The 17,963-nt window shown below is 40.9% G+C and overlaps 1 protein-coding gene across 1 annotated transcript in view; it reads right to left on the reverse strand.

The window, feature by feature from the left end:
• Positions 1–16,689, reverse strand: part of CDKAL1 (CDK5 regulatory subunit associated protein 1-like 1) — a gene marked incomplete at its 3' end in the record, with an annotated part of 45,060 nt that extends 28,371 nt beyond the window's left edge. Inside the window, exons 1-2 of the mRNA XM_009868634.1 lie at positions 16,523–16,689; positions 15,969–16,081 (exon numbers count right to left, since the gene is read on the reverse strand). Coding sequence (XP_009866936.1) covers positions 15,969–16,081; positions 16,523–16,689 — 280 coding nt within the window. The remainder of the gene's footprint in view (positions 1–15,968; positions 16,082–16,522) is intronic.
• Positions 16,690–17,963: the final 1,274 nt, after the last annotated feature.

The following is a 17,963-nucleotide window of genomic DNA, read 5'->3' on the forward strand; positions in this document are numbered from 1 at the left end:
GGCACCCGAGTTAGGCACAGAAATCTCTGTATAATCCAAGGGGGAAAAAACCCGACGCTATTGAACTCGTTACCTCCAGGGGATGCTACAGGAAAGCAAGTCTCTTTTTCACTTAACTAATTGGATTTAACCTAGGAACCTAAACCACATACCTAAAGATGGATGGGAAGAACACCTTCTGAACGCCTATTTTGACAGATATTTCAGCATTCCCTAAGGAGTCCTTTGCTTATTGTCACTTTGATGGAGCAGCTAAAACGTATCTTCAAACAAGTACTGAAAATCCCATTTTAATAGTTCTTTGCTTGAAGAAGTCTCTGCATTGCTTATTCCAGACACTTGAAAAGACACCGTTCTATTTTCAGTGAATATCTATGAAAACATTTGTGAAACAATGCTAGAGCAAGTGATGCCAAAAACCAGTAGACTCTGGAGAGGTTAAAAAAATAAATAAATTTAGCATCTAAAAAGATATATGAATAGCTCCATTTAAAACACTTCTTAAATCCACCTCGTTCATGAGGCTCTAAATCTTTCATTTTAGAAATTAGTTTATTGAGAATACGGTTTGCAACATAGCTGACACACATGTTCTCAATGCGGAAATATGCAAGTGGGTACAACTTGCTACCACAGAGCACACAGTTTGTTTCTTAGGTCACACACTCCGTGGTGTTAGCAAGGCATTAACTAGTTCCACACTTTCTATACATCAAAATGTATTCTTGATTTAGTTTCTGGTACCTGAAGTAGGTGTTAACAGGAATGGGATTGCTTTGACAACAAGCTAGACTGTATTAATGAAAAGGAAAAAAAGTGTATCTATGAAAACCTAAAGTTTCACAGAGACAAGCTGCTGATCAGTAGGCATTTCTCAGTGTCTCGGATCTCACAAAAACAACCCAACTTCAGTGTTCAGCTGCTTCTTTTTTCTTTTTTTTTTTTTTAACTGGAGCTTGTATTAATTTCCCTCCTTTGGCTGTCCATTAGCAGTAAGGGTGAGAAGGTCAGAACCCTTAAATTACAAACACCTTCGTGAATCACAATTTGGGCACGGGACTCCAGAACAGATTAAAAAAATAATAATAAAGTAATCCTTCGACAGGCTGTTCTCACAAAAGAATAAGAACCTATAAATCAGTTCATACAAAACCTGTATTTTCATAACTAAACCAAATTAATCGAGATATAGGAGAAAAGATCTCAACCTGAACCAACTACATGTTACTAATAATTGATCCTAGAAGGAGCCTCACTCTAAGCAAAGTCCCTGTGCCAACATCTGCTCAGATTTTTTCATTTGTTTGAGGTTTTTAAAGAATCAAGCATTATATGAAAACTTCCATTTTCTTTCTAGTGTGTACTAGGTAGCACACCTGGAACTCCAAGTACAAATTCTTCAAGTGATTTCAATTAGTTACAGGAAGGTGCGTCCAACTGGAAATGTTGTGTACACACAGGGCAAATAATCCCTGGTACGCCGGCACAGGTGTGAACGCAGGCAGTAACCAGCAAGATCTCAGGAAGCAAATGAAGAATATACCCTAATGATTACATAAATCCACATAATCACCACGGTAAGAGACAACTACAGCATTCAGCAACTACACCTGCTGCTCCTTTCCAAAAAACAAGTAAAACACACCTAATTATGAAAAAAAATTATCAGAGGGCTAGAGAACCTCCCCTATGAAGACAGACTGAGAGAGTTGGGGCTGTTCAGTCTGCAGAAAAGAAGCCTCCGAGGAGACCTTATTGTGGCTTCCAGGATCTCAAGGGGGCTACAAGAAAGCTGGGGAGAGGCTTTTTAGAATTTTAGGTAGTGACAGGACTAGAGGGAATGGATTGAAACTAGAAATGGATCGGTTCAGATGGGACGTTGGGAAGAAGTTCTTCCCCATGAGGGTGGGGAGACCCTGGCACAGGTTGCCCAGAGAGGGGGTGGCAGCCCCATCCCAGGAAGTTTTTAAGGCCAGGCTGGATGGGGCTCTGGGCAGCCTGATCTAGTGGGGATGTCCCTGCCCACTGCAGGGGGGTTGGAACTGGATGATCTTTAAGGTCCCTTCCAACCCTGACAATTCTATGATTCACCACACACAAAAAACCCATGCAGTCTGGCAACATAAATGTCATTTTTGAACTTCCCAGACCCTTTGGGTTTAGGGTTGTTTTGTTTTTTTTTAATGACACAGAACACAAGCTGCATCTGAAGCAATCTTTTTTTTCTTTCTTTGGAAGCAACAACATCTTCAAGAGATGCAAACTTCCCTGATGTACGTACCGAGAACCACAAAAGTGCCTTGCCAAGACTTCTAAGACGTTTTTAACCCTTACAGGAAGGGAAGCTGTCTGCTTAGTACACTTGATTTCCCTCGCGGTGAACACCACTTGCTAACATCTTGCGCTGTCCTCGCTGGACACAGCAAAGCCCGGCTGCATCACTTCGCACGCGGCTTCGTACCCCACCCAAGAGCTTTATTTGGATACGATCTCTTCCATGAATGAACAGCTACCGTGCTTACAATAATACACTACAGTCACTCCAAAGCCAAAAATCCCATTTTACAGAAAGGAGAAAAAAAAAAAAAGTTACGGCAATTTTAAGCTCTCCTACCTAAGACTCTGAAAATCAAGTGTTTGTGTTAACCAGCATGGACATACACGGATGATGATCAATTTTAAAAAAAAACAAAAAAAACATACAAATCTCTCTAATCTCAAAAGACTAATCACTGCTTCATTTCCTTTATGACCACACGTGACCTGCCAACAGATTTCATTTTTTCTGAATAATCTTCTAGGATATTTACACAAGCCTAGTATATGCAATGCTTCTGCACTATTAACAATTGTGTGGGAAATGGAGAAAAATGTTACCTCGCTCGCTAGGGCTGCCTCTGAACTTTTGAGTCCTTTCAAATAATGAAAAATAAGTCCCTGAGCCAAGAGATCACTTGTAGTGGGATCAATTAAGTGACTAAATTGAAAATAAAATTCAATAAAATGCCATTTTTAACCTAAATGTTAATTTAAACGGTTCTCAAAAATAGGTTTCAAGTCATAATTTTGGGGAAAGCATGGGTACACAGTGCCATCTAGCCGTGATTTACAGCACAGCACTTACTGCGATACTAAGTGACACGTGAAGTCCTTACTCATTTAAGTAAATTCGAAGAAACCAGTGAGGTGACCCATACAACTGCTATAAGCAAACCTAAAGTTGAAACCACACAGACTGAATCTACACCAACTGCTACAATTCTCTTCCCATTGACCCAAACTGCCCTCATACAAAAAGAGGAGGGGAAAGGTGTACAAAACTACCTTTGTTTGATAGCTTACTACTTCTGCAAAGAAGCTTTCAAAAATAATCTGGAGAAGGTAAGTCAGCACTAGCAGAACTCTTACGATAAAGGAGCCCTGTAGAGCTCTTATCTAAAGCCTGATACCAAATTAAATTTTGAACTAACGTTTCTCTAAAGCTTTTTCCTCGCTAAATTGAAATGGCCAAGATTTCTCTGCTTATCATGACTCTGAAAGTGTCGAAACATCCTAAGTTACATACATCAAAAAAATCCAAGTTTCCTAACATACTGCTGGGGAGGAGGGGAAGAAAAAGATACTTTAAGGCGCAGACGATCGGCATCAAGACAGATTCTTCACCAGATCAATTTGCACAAAGTACCTGCAGAAATCAACCAGTGCACAATCCACCAAAAACAGCGTTCCTTCATTTCACCAGCACACACTTCAAGCCAGCAAAAATAAGCCGTAGTGCTAAATGAAAGACGAGCCATCTCTGCTATAAACGCTCCGTCCTCCTTCTTTCGCAATGTCTTACTACACACGCACAGATAATTCCAAAGACTTGTCCGAGCTTACTGTAAATCAAACCAAGGAACTGATCTGCCCTTGGACTAAAACGGCCAAGAAACCACCCCAACAAATTGTGCCAGATTCCATCTGAAATCACAGCCGAAAAAATAAAGGCAGACAACAGGCATGGGACATCAATCTTTGGTTTAAAATTGCTGAGTTCACACTATTAAAAAAAAAAAAACCAAAACACACTAGAATACCATTAGGAAAAATAGCAGTGTCCCTAAATGAGCCACAGAAGCAAATCCCTAAAACTGGGAAGCTCTCTCAATTAGTAGCATTCAGTACAGACACATTAAAAGCAGATACAGAGAAGCAAAGTATTCAGTTCAGGATAGTAAAATAAGCCAGCACCAAGACTTCAAACTTCCCCATCTTGAACGGTTTTATCATAAAATCATCTCCCACAAGTATTTTTCTACACAAGTGTATTTCAGTATTTCCCGCTGCACTTTTTAAAGGGCTGTGTGTCAATGATGAGGGAGATTCTCTGACAGACTTTGGATCCAGATTTCAGCTGTCCTGAGACCTCAGTTTGAAGGTTCCATAAACCACATTTCAAAGAAGGCATCAAAAATCCACCTACCACACACTTCTCAGAGCTGTACACATTACGTAAACAGACTAATGCACTTAAAGATTGATGCAAATGAACTGGATAACATCCAGAGGAGAAGAATGAGAAAGGTCAGAGATCTAGAGAACGTGACCTACGAGAGAAGCTTTTAGGCACCACATCCATTCAGCCTGGACACAAGGCACCTACGGGGGAAGCGATAACAGCGCTCAAATACATGAAAGGTTGTTATGAAGAAAAGAATCAGATGCTCTCTGCACTCACTAAAGAAAACACAAGCAGTGATGGGCTTGAGCTGTGCTCTACGATTTAGGTTACACATTCAGAAACACTTTTCAACCAGAAAGACAGTTAATCACCCAGAAGAGGTTACGAAGCCTCTGTCACTGGAGGCTGTTGACAACCAGCTGGAACAAATGTCAAAGGTCCCAGCCCTGGGAAGGAAAGCTCAGCCAGGCAGGTGCCTTTTGGCCAATGATCTAAGGAGGGAGGCTCTACCAGCCAGGAACATATACTGACACCCTGCTCCCTACAGGTGGTCAGGGAAAACAACCTTTCTTAAAATTCCTCTCCCCATCAGTTTACGTCCCAGAAATAAACTCTTCTCCCTGTATTGATGCCCAACTGCCTACCAGCAGGGCAGTGGCATCGCACCAAGGTGCGTTAAACCCTGAGAATTTCTCCCCAGCTCACTGAACACCACCTGTGAAGCCCGTGGTCCCCTCTGTTGTAAATGTACTTCTGTCTCCAGAGAAGTGAGGAACCACTGCCAGCACTGACAGGCTGCAGCTTCCTCTGTAAGCCACCTCCAAAAGAAAATGCTGCTTTCTGCTTTGTTGTGTTTGTATTCAGAAAATCGTGGGTGGCTCCAAGGACAATTCAGAAAACACATCAGTCTTCCACAAGCCTCGTTTGTATTACTACAAAAAGGTGCAAGTGTCAGAGTAAAATAGCTTGTGAAAAAACTCCCCCATCCTCCCATAAGTTTCCTGGGTTTGAAGGTTTTGTTAAAACAACTTCAACAATTGTATTTTTTTTCTTCTTTACCCAAAAATTCTGTTAGGGTTTTTCCTATTCCACTGTAATGTTACAAAGATTATTTGTTACAAAAAGGATTTACAAAGAATGTATCAACGGGACTGTCTCAAACTTCTTTATTTCTACTTAGCAGACTTCTAAGTATACTCAGTTACTATTTTCTTTTCAGCACTACGAATCATAAGACTCCAACTTTTACTTAAAGAAACACTAGATGTTCAAGTTTACCGTCATCTGAAGGCGTACATCTTTAGGCTCACAAATGAAGACTTACCAACGGTGAGTGCATTTTTCAGAGCATGATAAACACAGAAAAATGCCAACCCATAAACAAACTGAATTTGTAAAGCCAACTATCACTTCAGAAAAAAATCAAACAATAGTACTTTTACCCCTTAAAGCCCAGCCAACAAAAGCTAAGGGTCCAAAATGCCTAATAAAATCAGCAGCCAAGTGATCTGTCTTCTATTACACTGCAAGCCAAAAAACTCACTGCTCTATACACCAGCGTCTTGTACCAATCAACAGCAATTCAGTTTTGGCACGATTAACTCTGAGCCTATTTATAGTCATTCGAGGCAAAGTTTCTGCTTTTCTGCTTAGTTTCTTTCTGTAAGCAAATTCCAAAGGCAGGGATTTGACACACAGACAAACGTCAATGTCTACTGCTTAAAGAGATGAAGCCTGTTCCTCAGCCCCAACACGTAAGGTGCTAACTCCAGCTGGTAGCACAGAACTGCTGCAAGGCTCCCTGAAGCGCACACAACCTTCATGGGTTCTCCAGCGATGGAGAATTCATAACCTCTTCTGGGTGATTAACTGTCTGCTTGAAAAGTGTTTCTGAATGTGTAAGCTAAATCTCTGAGCACATTCTCATTTCTGGAGAAACATCCTACCAGTGTAACTGTTGTAAAGACTCCACTAGCAAAGACACACACACACTCCAAAAATAGTCACAGAGACTGGCTAGGACGAGGTTGACATTTCCCAAGAACTGCAACCTGAAGCACTCTAATCCAGTTTTACAATGCAATAAAGCCATTTCTCGCTTATCACTTGTGTTCAGGTGAAAGTTATCTCTGTCTATAGTGTTGCTGGGGTCCCTTCCAACCCCTAACATTCTGTGATTCTGGGAAGAATTAACTCAATTTCTGTGAAACATAAGAGCTTGTGCATAACTTGCTTCATTTTAAAATAGGTTTTTAGGTACAGCAATGCCACGGAGAGGAGCAGAAGGACCAAGGAACCAATGCTTATTCCATATTTGCCAGCAGGTGGATGCAAACGGGATGCGGGTCTGCTCCAGCTTTGCTGCAAGCTGTGGCACGACGCCGTTCTGCTGATGGGAGCTCCTTCCCTGCAAACTCCGACGCTCTCCCTTGTGCAGCTCTGCTGTTCCCAACAGGCACAAGGGACAGATTGCCCTTTGAAAACTTGCTCATCTCCACTGTTTACCACAATAAAAGATTTTTTTGTAAAACTAAAAATTATTTAGATTAAAAAAAAAAAAAACTTATACAACTCAGGTGTTCCTGAAGATGAGCTCAAGAAAATCATATTTACTTTATTTGCCAATGATCAGTATATATTTTTTAAAAAGCATTTGCACAAACCTTAAGTTAACCACACAAGCTAACTAGGTAGCTAGGCCTCGACCCACACTCAACCCGGGATGTTAATTCCCAGAAAATGGCACTTTTCCTCAAAATATCCCACATTAAATTCAATGTTGTAATTTAGAATTTGCCTTGTCTTGGAACCTTAGGACAGCACTGCACTAATGACAATAGTTACTGTCTCCCTGAAATGCTGCCCTTAAAAAGCTGTAACAATTAATTACCCATCTCCAACCTGAACACCATCTGCCTTTACACTGTTAGCTAAACTCATTGCTTTACTTATGCTGTACTCATGCATTTCAACAGAGAGTATTTGTTCAGCAGTCCTTACAATATTCAGTGCCTTGCTGTAATACACACTGTAAGACAAGCAACGTAAGGTTAGTATAAAACAAAAATTTAAAAATCATTCCTCAACAAAAATAAGCAGGGTGTCATGGCAATCATTATGCGTAAAACCCTCAACAAATGTTTCCCAGAAAAGTCTTTATATAAATCAAAACAGCCTCCCCAGACCAAATTTGAAGCTGAAAGGCGCTTCCAAATGAAGTTCTTTAAAACAGTGAATTTAAGAATCTCAAGCCCGTAACACAGGCTCTTTGAAAGGAGAACTAATGAGTCCAATATGAAATCTAAGCTAAGCTAAAAAGTGGTAACTCTTTAGCTTAAGAAAGTAACTCTAAATTACCACTAAAAAGCAACTCTTCAGCTCCTAGAGAGAAACAAAGACTTGCCTAATATTCAGTAGTAAAGTGGCCAGCTAAATGGACGTAAGATCAGAGCGATAGCACATAATTCAGATTAAAGCCAACTGAACTAAATGCCTGTGACTGCCCTTCAGATCGCAAGGACAATCCCGTACCTCCGCGCTGCCTCAGGAACACAGAGGAAGGGAGATGTGCTCACCTCCAGGGCCCGCAGCCTTTGCACTGTCAACTGCAAACCTCTCCAGCTGAAAAAGCCTAAACTGCTTTGTACATTACCATATCCTGATTGTTTTGTGTGACCAGTGTGCAGCTGTAAACAGTCTGATAGCAAGGACACCGTAAGGGTACGTCTGAACTTGCTCATGCCAACCAGGCCTGAGGAGCCACAACATGAAAAAAAAAAAGCGTAAGTGAAAAGCACAGACAATCCCAAACAGCAGGAGATATGCTCCAAGCGTGGGACGAGACTCTAAGAGAGATGAAAAGTATCTACAGGCATTATTGTTTCCTCTGTGACAGGACCTGCTTTTACAACTGGGAGATACAGAAATATTTACCAGGCTCACGCAAATATAACCCAGGTTGGCCACAAAGAAGGAAACAGAAATTACACTCAGCTCTGTTAGGCAGGGAGAAAAAGGAAAAGAAAAGTACTGGTTTTTTCTTTTTTTTTTTTTTTATTTGCTCCCATTGAGGAAAAACACTAACACCAATTTGTGTGTCTCATCTGTTTAATCAATCTCTACTGGCTCCAGTCGCCATAATCACACGGCAGCCTTGTCTCTTAACGTACCCTCATGCCTGGCAGAAGAGGAATAATATAAATTAATGCTCTCTGTTTGGAGACACAGCACAGTTTGAGATCAATTGTGCTACATTTGAAATTCTTGTCAGCCACAAGCCAGAAACTAACTCCCTTGGGCTCTCCTTGCCTCCCTAGAGTGACACAAAGCAAGAGCAGCTCACACATGCACAGACACCCACAGCGCAACTGTCCAAAAACCATTCCCAAATATATTAAAAGCACCTTAAGGCAATGGTGCAGAGCAAAGGCTAAGTGTGGTAAGTTTAGGGAATGCCATTCTAATCAGCAGTTTCTCAAAAAAACAATGAGCTCCCAGTTAAGATTCCTCTTTCCTATCAAACGAAAACTGTAGTGAAATTATAGCAAGAACTTGCAGTAAACACTAAAGCTCCACCACTGCTCCCCCTCACTCTGGGTAACAAGTGAGCCTTTGGCAGGTGCTCCTACAAATGCTTTTATCAAACCATGGTCTTGCTCCTTTCTCAGAGTCAAAAGTCTCTTCAGGTTACAAAATCCTACTAGCTTTTCTAAATCTCATTTAAATTATTACTTGTAGAACAAAGAACCACGAGAATGCAAAACTAATGTCTCAACAGAACATTCTACAAAGCTCCACATCACCTGTACGTCTGTGTTGAAGTCACTTCATCTCCACTCAGTTAGAGCGTGGTGCTGATAACACCAAGGTCGTGGGTTCCATGGGAGGTTGGATTAAATGATCTCTAAGGTCCCTTCCAGCCTAGGCCATTCTATGATCACTTGATCTATAATCACCTGATTTATTATCCATTATCACTACATCCCCGTTCGGTCCCCATGTGTAGCCTGATCTAGTTGAGAGGCGTCCCTGCCCATGACAGGGAGGCTGGATTAAATGATCTCTAAGATCCTTTCCAGCCTAGGCCAGTCTATAATCACCTGATCTCTGTTTATGCTTCATTTTTCCGATGGCCTAACCAGCTCCTACATAGACACGCTGCAGATAGGAGTATGCAGAAGCTGAAATTTGCCTTTCGTGGTTCGATCCTTTTCAAATCCATTCTTTTCCAGTCTCAGCAATTCTGGATTACATGAAATTCAGCATTCCCAGAACTAAAACCTATTGCACAACCACCAGAGCATGCAGTCAACCGTTTTGCCACTAGAATTAACCCTAAACACGTACTCATGCGTAAGTTTACCTAGAGAATCTCTCTACAAGTGTCTGAGGATGCTGTGCGTGTAGGATTTATTTAGGCTCTCATGCTCGCTCCCAACTTAAGAGTTGCCAGCTTCGTGTCTGTGAAAGAAAAACACTAAAAGAAAATAAAGAAATCAATGCAATTTAGACGGACTGCAGAACAGGTGATGTTAAGTGGGATAAAGAAAAAAGTTCACTTGTCAGATCAAGATCTAACAGCAGCGATACAGGAAGCCATCATGAGGGGGAAATTCATACTACCACTTCCTTCTAGTTTCCCCATAAACAGGGAAACACTTCCAGTTTCAGACTATGGGGAGTTCTGTCCTGTAACCAAGAAAACATCCTCAAAGTTCGATACTCCGCTTAACAGAACGAACGTTAACGGGAATAAGAAGTTGATGCTGAGGAAGCTGAGGTAGGAAGAACTCACCACAAAGAGGTCATATATCTCACCCTGTGCTAGAAGTCGGAGGTACTAATAACAGAACTCCAGCCACACGTGAGCTAGGAAGTTTTACAGGGAACACAGGAGCAGTAACACAGCAACCTACAGCTGCCAAAACCACAATTATACTTCAGCCTACTGAGGCCTGGGGACCGTGCACCGCTGCAGGCGAGTCAGCACGATGTGTTAACTCCACCCTGCAAGAAAGCCCCCTCCCATATCCACATCCATCAGCCCGCTCGCTGCCTCACAGCGCACTGCAGGCTGCACTGGGAACACCTGCATTCCTTACAGCTGGGAAATCCTCATCATGCAATCCTACCTGTTCCATCCCATGAATATCACCTTTCCTCCATGTCCCATTTCACCCCCTCTCTTTATCCTCTTAACCATCTCACTACAAAAGTTTCAGATCCTAAACAAATGACAAGAGCTCTTACATATCCTCGGGAGATAGTTCTTGATACGTGCCAACAATTATCTCTGCAGAAGTGAAAAAAACGAGACAAAATTTAACAAAACCCACCGCTGCCACCTCCCAAGCACTCACCTACTAAGTGGGCATGACAGAACAGGGTTTTCAGGACAGAACACCAAGAAACAAAGCACAAAGGAAACCTGTGGCAAACCAAAATCATACAGGATTATGATTCCACAAATTATAGACAACGGTGGAATTCTTCAGCGAGGGTACAAAACACAACAGGATTTACACCTCGATTCACCTTTTTCCACTGCTCAGCTGCTTCACAGAGAATGACAGTTTCATTGCAACGTTGTCAGAGAAAACAGAAACACCTCCCATCACCAGGAAAGTAGTTTGGGTTACTTTGTGTATTTAAACACACTCACAGTTTCACTGTAAAGTTGTCAGAGAAAACAGAAACACCTCCCATCACCAGAAAGTAGTCTGGGTTACTTTGTGTATTTAAACACATTCACACACAGGCAAAAGAGTTACAGAAGTATCTTTTTCTTTTTTCCTAAATTGGCACTTCGCTCACAGCTAATCTAAAAGCGAAGACTAAACTTGAATTCTCAGATCAATAAGGCTAAATACCAAGAACTTCATGAGCAGCTAATAAAGATCTGTCTTTAAGCTTAGGAAAAAAGAATACTAAAAACACCTCACCACGAGCATGCCTCACGGCACCCCGAAATTACAGGGTAATCACGACTGTTTTACTGATACTTAGGAAGCAACAGAGAAGCATTATCAGCAGGGTGAAGAGAGAAAAATGCAAAGACTAACTGCTGATTCTGAGCAACTAAAAGCATACGCCGGCAAACCAGCAAAAACCTCAGTCAAAATACCTCAGTAACCACCAGACAGGCTGGAGAGAGATTATTTTACCTTAACAAATGTACAGAATACAGTAACCTGTTTACAAAATCTCTATGTTAAGAAAATGAAGCAAACTCTAACATTATTAAAATTTTATTGTGCAGGAGAAAAGGACTTTTAAAACAACATTTAAAGCACCACATTCTGAACTGCAACTCAAAAACCATGAGTCATATAGTCTTGGACATTTTTTTTTTCCCACTTTGATGAATAAAATGGATGCTGTGCCTGTATGGGGACAGCCAGAGCCTAAGAAAGCGCTAGTTGGCACAAGGTAACGACGACTGGCAATGCCTCTGAACGCCAAAGCCTGCGTTAGTTTGCACCACCTCATCCGCTTTTTCACCAGCAGGCTCAGGAAGTTTCCCTTCACATCCGCCTTCTTTTCAACACGAAGTCTTAAGCAGATCAGAACATTTGTTCTTCCTTGTCTTCTTCCTTCTTTCTTCTACTCAAACTCGCTGTTCGAGCAGATGGACAGTCTTAAGGATACTTCAGCTATATCCACTGGCAAACAAAACTGACAAGTGTTTAGCAAATTAACAAGTAGAAGAGACAATAAAAACTAGATAATTTCCTTAACAGTATTTCAAAATATTGATATTTGCTTTAGAGAACTACATCAATACTCTGCACAGTGAACTGCAGAGTTGTAAAACATACAACAAGGACTATAAACATTAAGCTAGGAATTGGCAAATCTCACTGATACAAGTCCTGCCAACAAATACCATAATCACAGTAATGGAACGAGCTCTGCAAGAGGCAGAGGAAGGAACCCGTGAAAAAACAGCATCTTTCTACCCAAGAAACTTGAAAAAAATTGCACAAGACAGTAAAAAGGATGCCTGGACAAAGACTAGTCTAAAATTGCACAAGAAAAGCTAAGGGTCTTTAATATAACCTAGTTTCTACGTGCTAAATCAAAGTCAGGCCCACTGAATTAGCAAGGGAACTCCTCCATCCCTTTTTGCTTCTAGAATGCTGTGCCACAGGAGGAAAAAGTTCCATGCTAGCATTTACTTATAAAAATTAAAAAAGAAAAAGAAAAAAAAAAAGCAAAGCCTAGTGCAGGTAAGCTCTTCCTGGTTTAGCTTTGCTGAAGTAGTTTTTGCGTCCTCTTCATAAAAACAAGAGTTACTCTTCGTTCTTCTGGTATTCGTAAATCACTAGTAATGTCTTCCCACCCCACAGCACGTTTTACAAGGACTGGGGAGGGAATGCTTTGGACCAGCAGAGCCTCAAGCCAAAAAGCAATTATCACAAACTAACAAGCCCACCCAGCTGCTTGATCCATCAAAATGCAGGGACCCATTCATTCCATAGAACCAGAAGCTCTAGATGCCACAACTACCCGCTTCACAAATCAGTTCCTTCCAGGGCTAACTAGACATGGCCGGTTCCATTTTTAGGAGAGGAAGTCCTGTGAAGTGTCACACTTAGTAAATTCCCTTCCCAAACAAATACGTGGCCCACAGCCTGTGAGAACACCCAGCTTGCCCTCTTCCTCTTTTTCTCAGCAGGCATTACCTGTCTGCACCCTGAGAGTTTCTGCCCTCGGGGTGTACCTCAAGGGAACGGCCCAGCAGGTCTGCAGGTGTGTCTGGACTACACAGCAAGTCACATTGCCAAGAAGCCAAGAACACCGTGAGCTGGGCTGGTTTCAGACCACGACCAAGCGCCTGGTCCAGCCCTACACTGCGAGCAGCTGGCCCACACATTTCTGCGAGGCTCAGGCTGACATCCCACAGGATGGTTTGTTCAGAATCCTGCCTACCTTCGTTGGAAAAGCAGATACGAAAGAAACATTCAGGTCTCCTGCTGGTTTTCCTTTGCCTTTTTTGAAGCTGACGCAGCCCCTGATGCCTAAGCAGCGCTGCTGTTACGGCAGTAATGGGGCCGCTTTGCACCACACCCAGACAGAGGTGGTTTTGCTGTGAAAAAATCACAGCACAGCCCTTGGCTTTCACCTTTGGATACAGCCACTCCTGAAAGCAACAAAGGGTGCTGGTACAGAAAGAATATTTTTGAAACAGATGAAAAGCAAGGGGAAAATAACAACAGGGGAGGGAAGACACCTGCATTTCCTGAATAGAGTTCAAATCAAGAACAAGGTGGAATCCATACAATAAAGATGGGGATGAGGAACAGTATCAAAATAACATTTTTTCCAACAACAACACATTTTTCTCCTATAATTAGAAGATATTCATGATATCAATTTTCAGTTAAGTCAACTTACAAGGTAGGTTGCACTGTTACAATTTCTGGTTAGCAACAGAAGTCTGTCTGATGCTGCCTTTTTTTTTTTTTTTCCCTCTAATCTTAAGAGTCAGAAGACACTAGAAATTGTCTGAACATTTCCCTTCTAGCGGAGCAGTAACTGGAAGTAAAGCTCAAATTTTGTTTCCTAGAACCAGAACTTTATTCCAGCAGCTCTTCAATAAGAGTTGTTGACTCAAAAGCTGAGTAACATGTAGGAAACAGGTCAAATCAAAACAATTTAAGTTACCATTGTCCAAGATACTGTGACAAGAGATAATCTTTCCCCTTAATGAAAGACATGCACTTGTGGCCAGAAGCATCACTATACTGAGCATTCTCACATGCAGTTACCATTCTTGCAACACTTGCACTCAGTTCCAGCTTCGTTAACAGCCCATCAAGGAGACCAGATGGATTTGGGAAAATTTACTTTAGCCAGAATTTGTAGCCAAAAACAAAAACAAAATTTTCAGAGCACTTTAAATTTGTCAGCTTAAAAAGCTGTCTAATTTCATAAACGAGAAACCACACTGGGTGATTTCTGCCTACCACCTCCGCATTGCAGTTTTGTTAAGTTTGTTTAATATATGTGTATATATATACACAAATTAAGTCGATGTTCTGATTTAGTTTATGACCAGAAACCAGCAGTCAATTTCACACACGACTACCAAAATTCCTCTGGAGGTATTCCTATCCCAGCTACCGCAAATTTTACTCAGCTTTTAGTCCTCACTTTCAGATTCTAGACGTAGACTTACTTCTGTTCCAAAATGAAGAGCACTTCATTTTCTAAAATAAGAAAAGTGATCAAAAATCCTAGGTAGTTCCTTCACAGCACTCCAGCTTTCCTACCTTTCTCCCAGTAAAATTCCAAAAGCACTGGACAGCCATCTGAATCCTGACAAGACAACAGTAGCTTCTGGAACACGATGCATTAGAGAAGTTCAATTTAAGAAAGCCGTAACGAGACAAAACTGAAAACTCATGTGTCGTCTTACACAACCAGCTGTTACAAATAAGGCTGCCGGGACCAGCATTCCACTCACCTGTGAAAAGAGCATTCCTGTCCCAGAGCTGCACTGCTAATTAAAGCACCACCTGGGTTCCTTAAAATAGCTCAGCACTTGAATAATTTGCCATCTAGTTTCTACTTAGATAAATACAGAAAGATCTACTACAGAGAAAGTAAAATGAGATGTAGCTGTTTAATGATATCATGAGATAGTTTAAGAAAAGCAACAAGTGTTTTGTGAAAACAGGTATAAAAGAGCAAAACATCAGAAAAGGCAACTTCACAGTCTTTCAGTCCAAGCAGGATGCAAGTTTAAACGCAAGATGGACCAAAACTCAAATTAATAAATTTTAAATTTTTATTTTGACTAGTCACAAGCTATATAAGTATTCAGATAATAATTCTCCACTGAAATATGGCATCAGTCTACGTTTTCTGCTTTCTACAGCTTTTCTGTCAATACGATTTGTATGAAGGAGACGAAACACGGCACAACCATAAGTTTGGGGGGTTTGTTTAGGGTCACAGAGGCAGAACAGGAGGATGGGGAGTGCGTTTGGACGGAAAAGAAAAAGAGCATTTTGAGCTCTTTCGAAGGTCCAACATCTAACCCTGTATCATCCCACCCCCACCATACAGATCACCCCTCCCGAAACAAAGGATCACTCCTGTGGAGAGGTTCACCTCTGCCCCAGCAGCAAACACAAAGTGACAACAGACTTCATTCCTCTCTCGGCTTCCATCAGACAACCAGCTAGATTCTGCCCAAGAATTAATATCTTTCCTTTCCACTCTTATGATAACTTTCCTTTCCACTCTTTTGGTAACTTTTCAACTCAGCTTAGCAAGGAAAATGCTCGCAAAGGGCGCTGTGTTCGATCTATGAGATAGCTGCTGCATCAAGAAAACCTGACCACTCTGCTCACCTGCCAGGAAAACACTTTACCTCCTGGCCTTCAAACCAGAAACAGATCAAAGAGGAGATAAAAAAATTGTAATTAAGCCTAACGACATTTGATTACAGCTTGACAGCTCTGAACATTTCCAAAAAAAAAAAAAAAGAAAAGTGACTTAAGTCTGACATTGTTACCTGTAATTTTGTACCCATATGCAGCCAGCTGTCCAGCCATGTATTCACCATCCGAATTATTGTGAGAACATCCCCACGTACGAATCCAGATTTTCTGAGCACCGGGAATAATGCTGTTGAGTAAAAATGAATGAAAAAGGCAAGTTAAAAGATGTACAGGAAGTTACAGGAGCCATTTTTCCAGTTTGATTACTCCATTAATCAACACCTCGGTCATAACTGATTTCTACAGAAAGTTGTCTAGGACAAAAAATTTACTCAGGATTTATTATCCATTATCACTACATCCCCGTTCGGTCCCCACGTGTTGCCTGATCCAGCTGAGAGGCGTCCCTGCCCATGACAGGGAGGTTGGATTAAATGATCTCTAAGGTCCCTTCCAGCCTAGGCCAGTCTGTGATTCTATGATTTTATACACGCTATTTTGCTCATTTTTATCTTGTTTTCAGATCTTACATTATGAGATCATGAGAACTCCTATGTTATTTCTGGAAGGTAACAGCACACACAAGATATGAGAAAAGCAACAAGACGAGGCTGATGGAAGAACATACCTGTCGCTTGGGGGATCATCGTCCATCTCAATATTTTTCTGTGAATGGCGTTTTCGCACTTTGGGAAAAACATTCTTTCTTACAAACTGCCGATCGTGTGGTTTCAAATCTTCTGCTGACACAATATCTTCGATATCTTCAAGCACTGATTCACAGGCAGCAGGCATCTTCAAGAAGCATCACAGAAGACCGGGATTAGCAAGCATTTGCACACAAAACCAAGGTCTTGTATGTACTGCATATGTTCTCACGAAGAAAATTAAGATATATTTCCAAATATACCTGCAATGCATCATACATATGATGGATACTGAGCACGTAAAAACAATCAACTATCCAGAGATATCTTCTGATGTCCAGCATCATACATATGACGGATCCCGAGCACGTAAAAATAATCAACTATCCAGAGATATCTTCTGATGTCCTCTTCCCCCAAGATCTCAAACACAAGCAGGGAGAAGACACAAACTATACAAATTGTTAATTTTTCTAAATAATCTGTACCTTACCACCTCCTAAAAAACAACTACAATTCCTGATCCTACAGGCCTCTCATTTGAATTAGTTCATTCATCAGAGCAACAAAATAACAATTCCTGTCCTCAGGTGCAAGATGTTAAACAACCATACCTTGCCAACATAACATAGCTAGGGGCTCATGTAATATACTAGAAGATAATTAAAATCTAATTATACTTTCCAGAAGAAAGTAATATATATGTATATATATATCTCCGAGCAGATCTCAAAATCTAGATCAGTTTTCAGGCAAGAGGAAAAAAATAATTTGCTAAAGGAGCCTATAGTTAATACACAGTTAATAACTTTTCTTATAAACAGCTCACACTGTGTGTAATTCTTAATCAGAATAAAGTCTGATTCAACACTGGAAATTTGTTTTGTACTTGGTCTTAACAGTTTACTCAGGAAATCACAAGAGGACATTTCATAGAGTTTACAGAGAAAACACAATACCAAAGAAGAACCAAACAAACAAGGCTTTAATTTCTTTAAAGCCAGATTTCAAGAACTGAAAATTCAGGCTACTGGTTGCAGGTGAATTATTCAAGCACGTAAGTTACAACACCTGTGGCATTTTCCCAGCGCGAGTCCTTCAGTCAATCTTGCCAAATAAGCCTCAAAATAAAGCTTCATATAAACTGAATCATTAAACATCCACATTTATTTTTAAAAGGAATATAATGTTCTGACGAAGAGGATGCATCTGACAAAGATATTTAATCATTTAGCATTCTTCTAGATCCAAAAAATCTCAGGACCTATAAAAAAATTCAACAAAGGACAAACAAAACCAAAAAGCTGTGAAAAGTCTAGCAGTGAAGAATACTGGGGGGAGGTGACACCCCTTACGCTACTTCATAGCACTAACAGTATGTACAAATAGGTAGAAATTAACAACTCAGTACAGGGAAGAAAA

This window comes from Apaloderma vittatum, unplaced genomic scaffold, assembly GCF_000703405.1.
Source record: "Apaloderma vittatum isolate BGI_N311 unplaced genomic scaffold, ASM70340v1 scaffold3204, whole genome shotgun sequence".
Lineage (NCBI taxonomy): Eukaryota > Metazoa > Chordata > Aves > Trogoniformes > Trogonidae > Apaloderma > Apaloderma vittatum.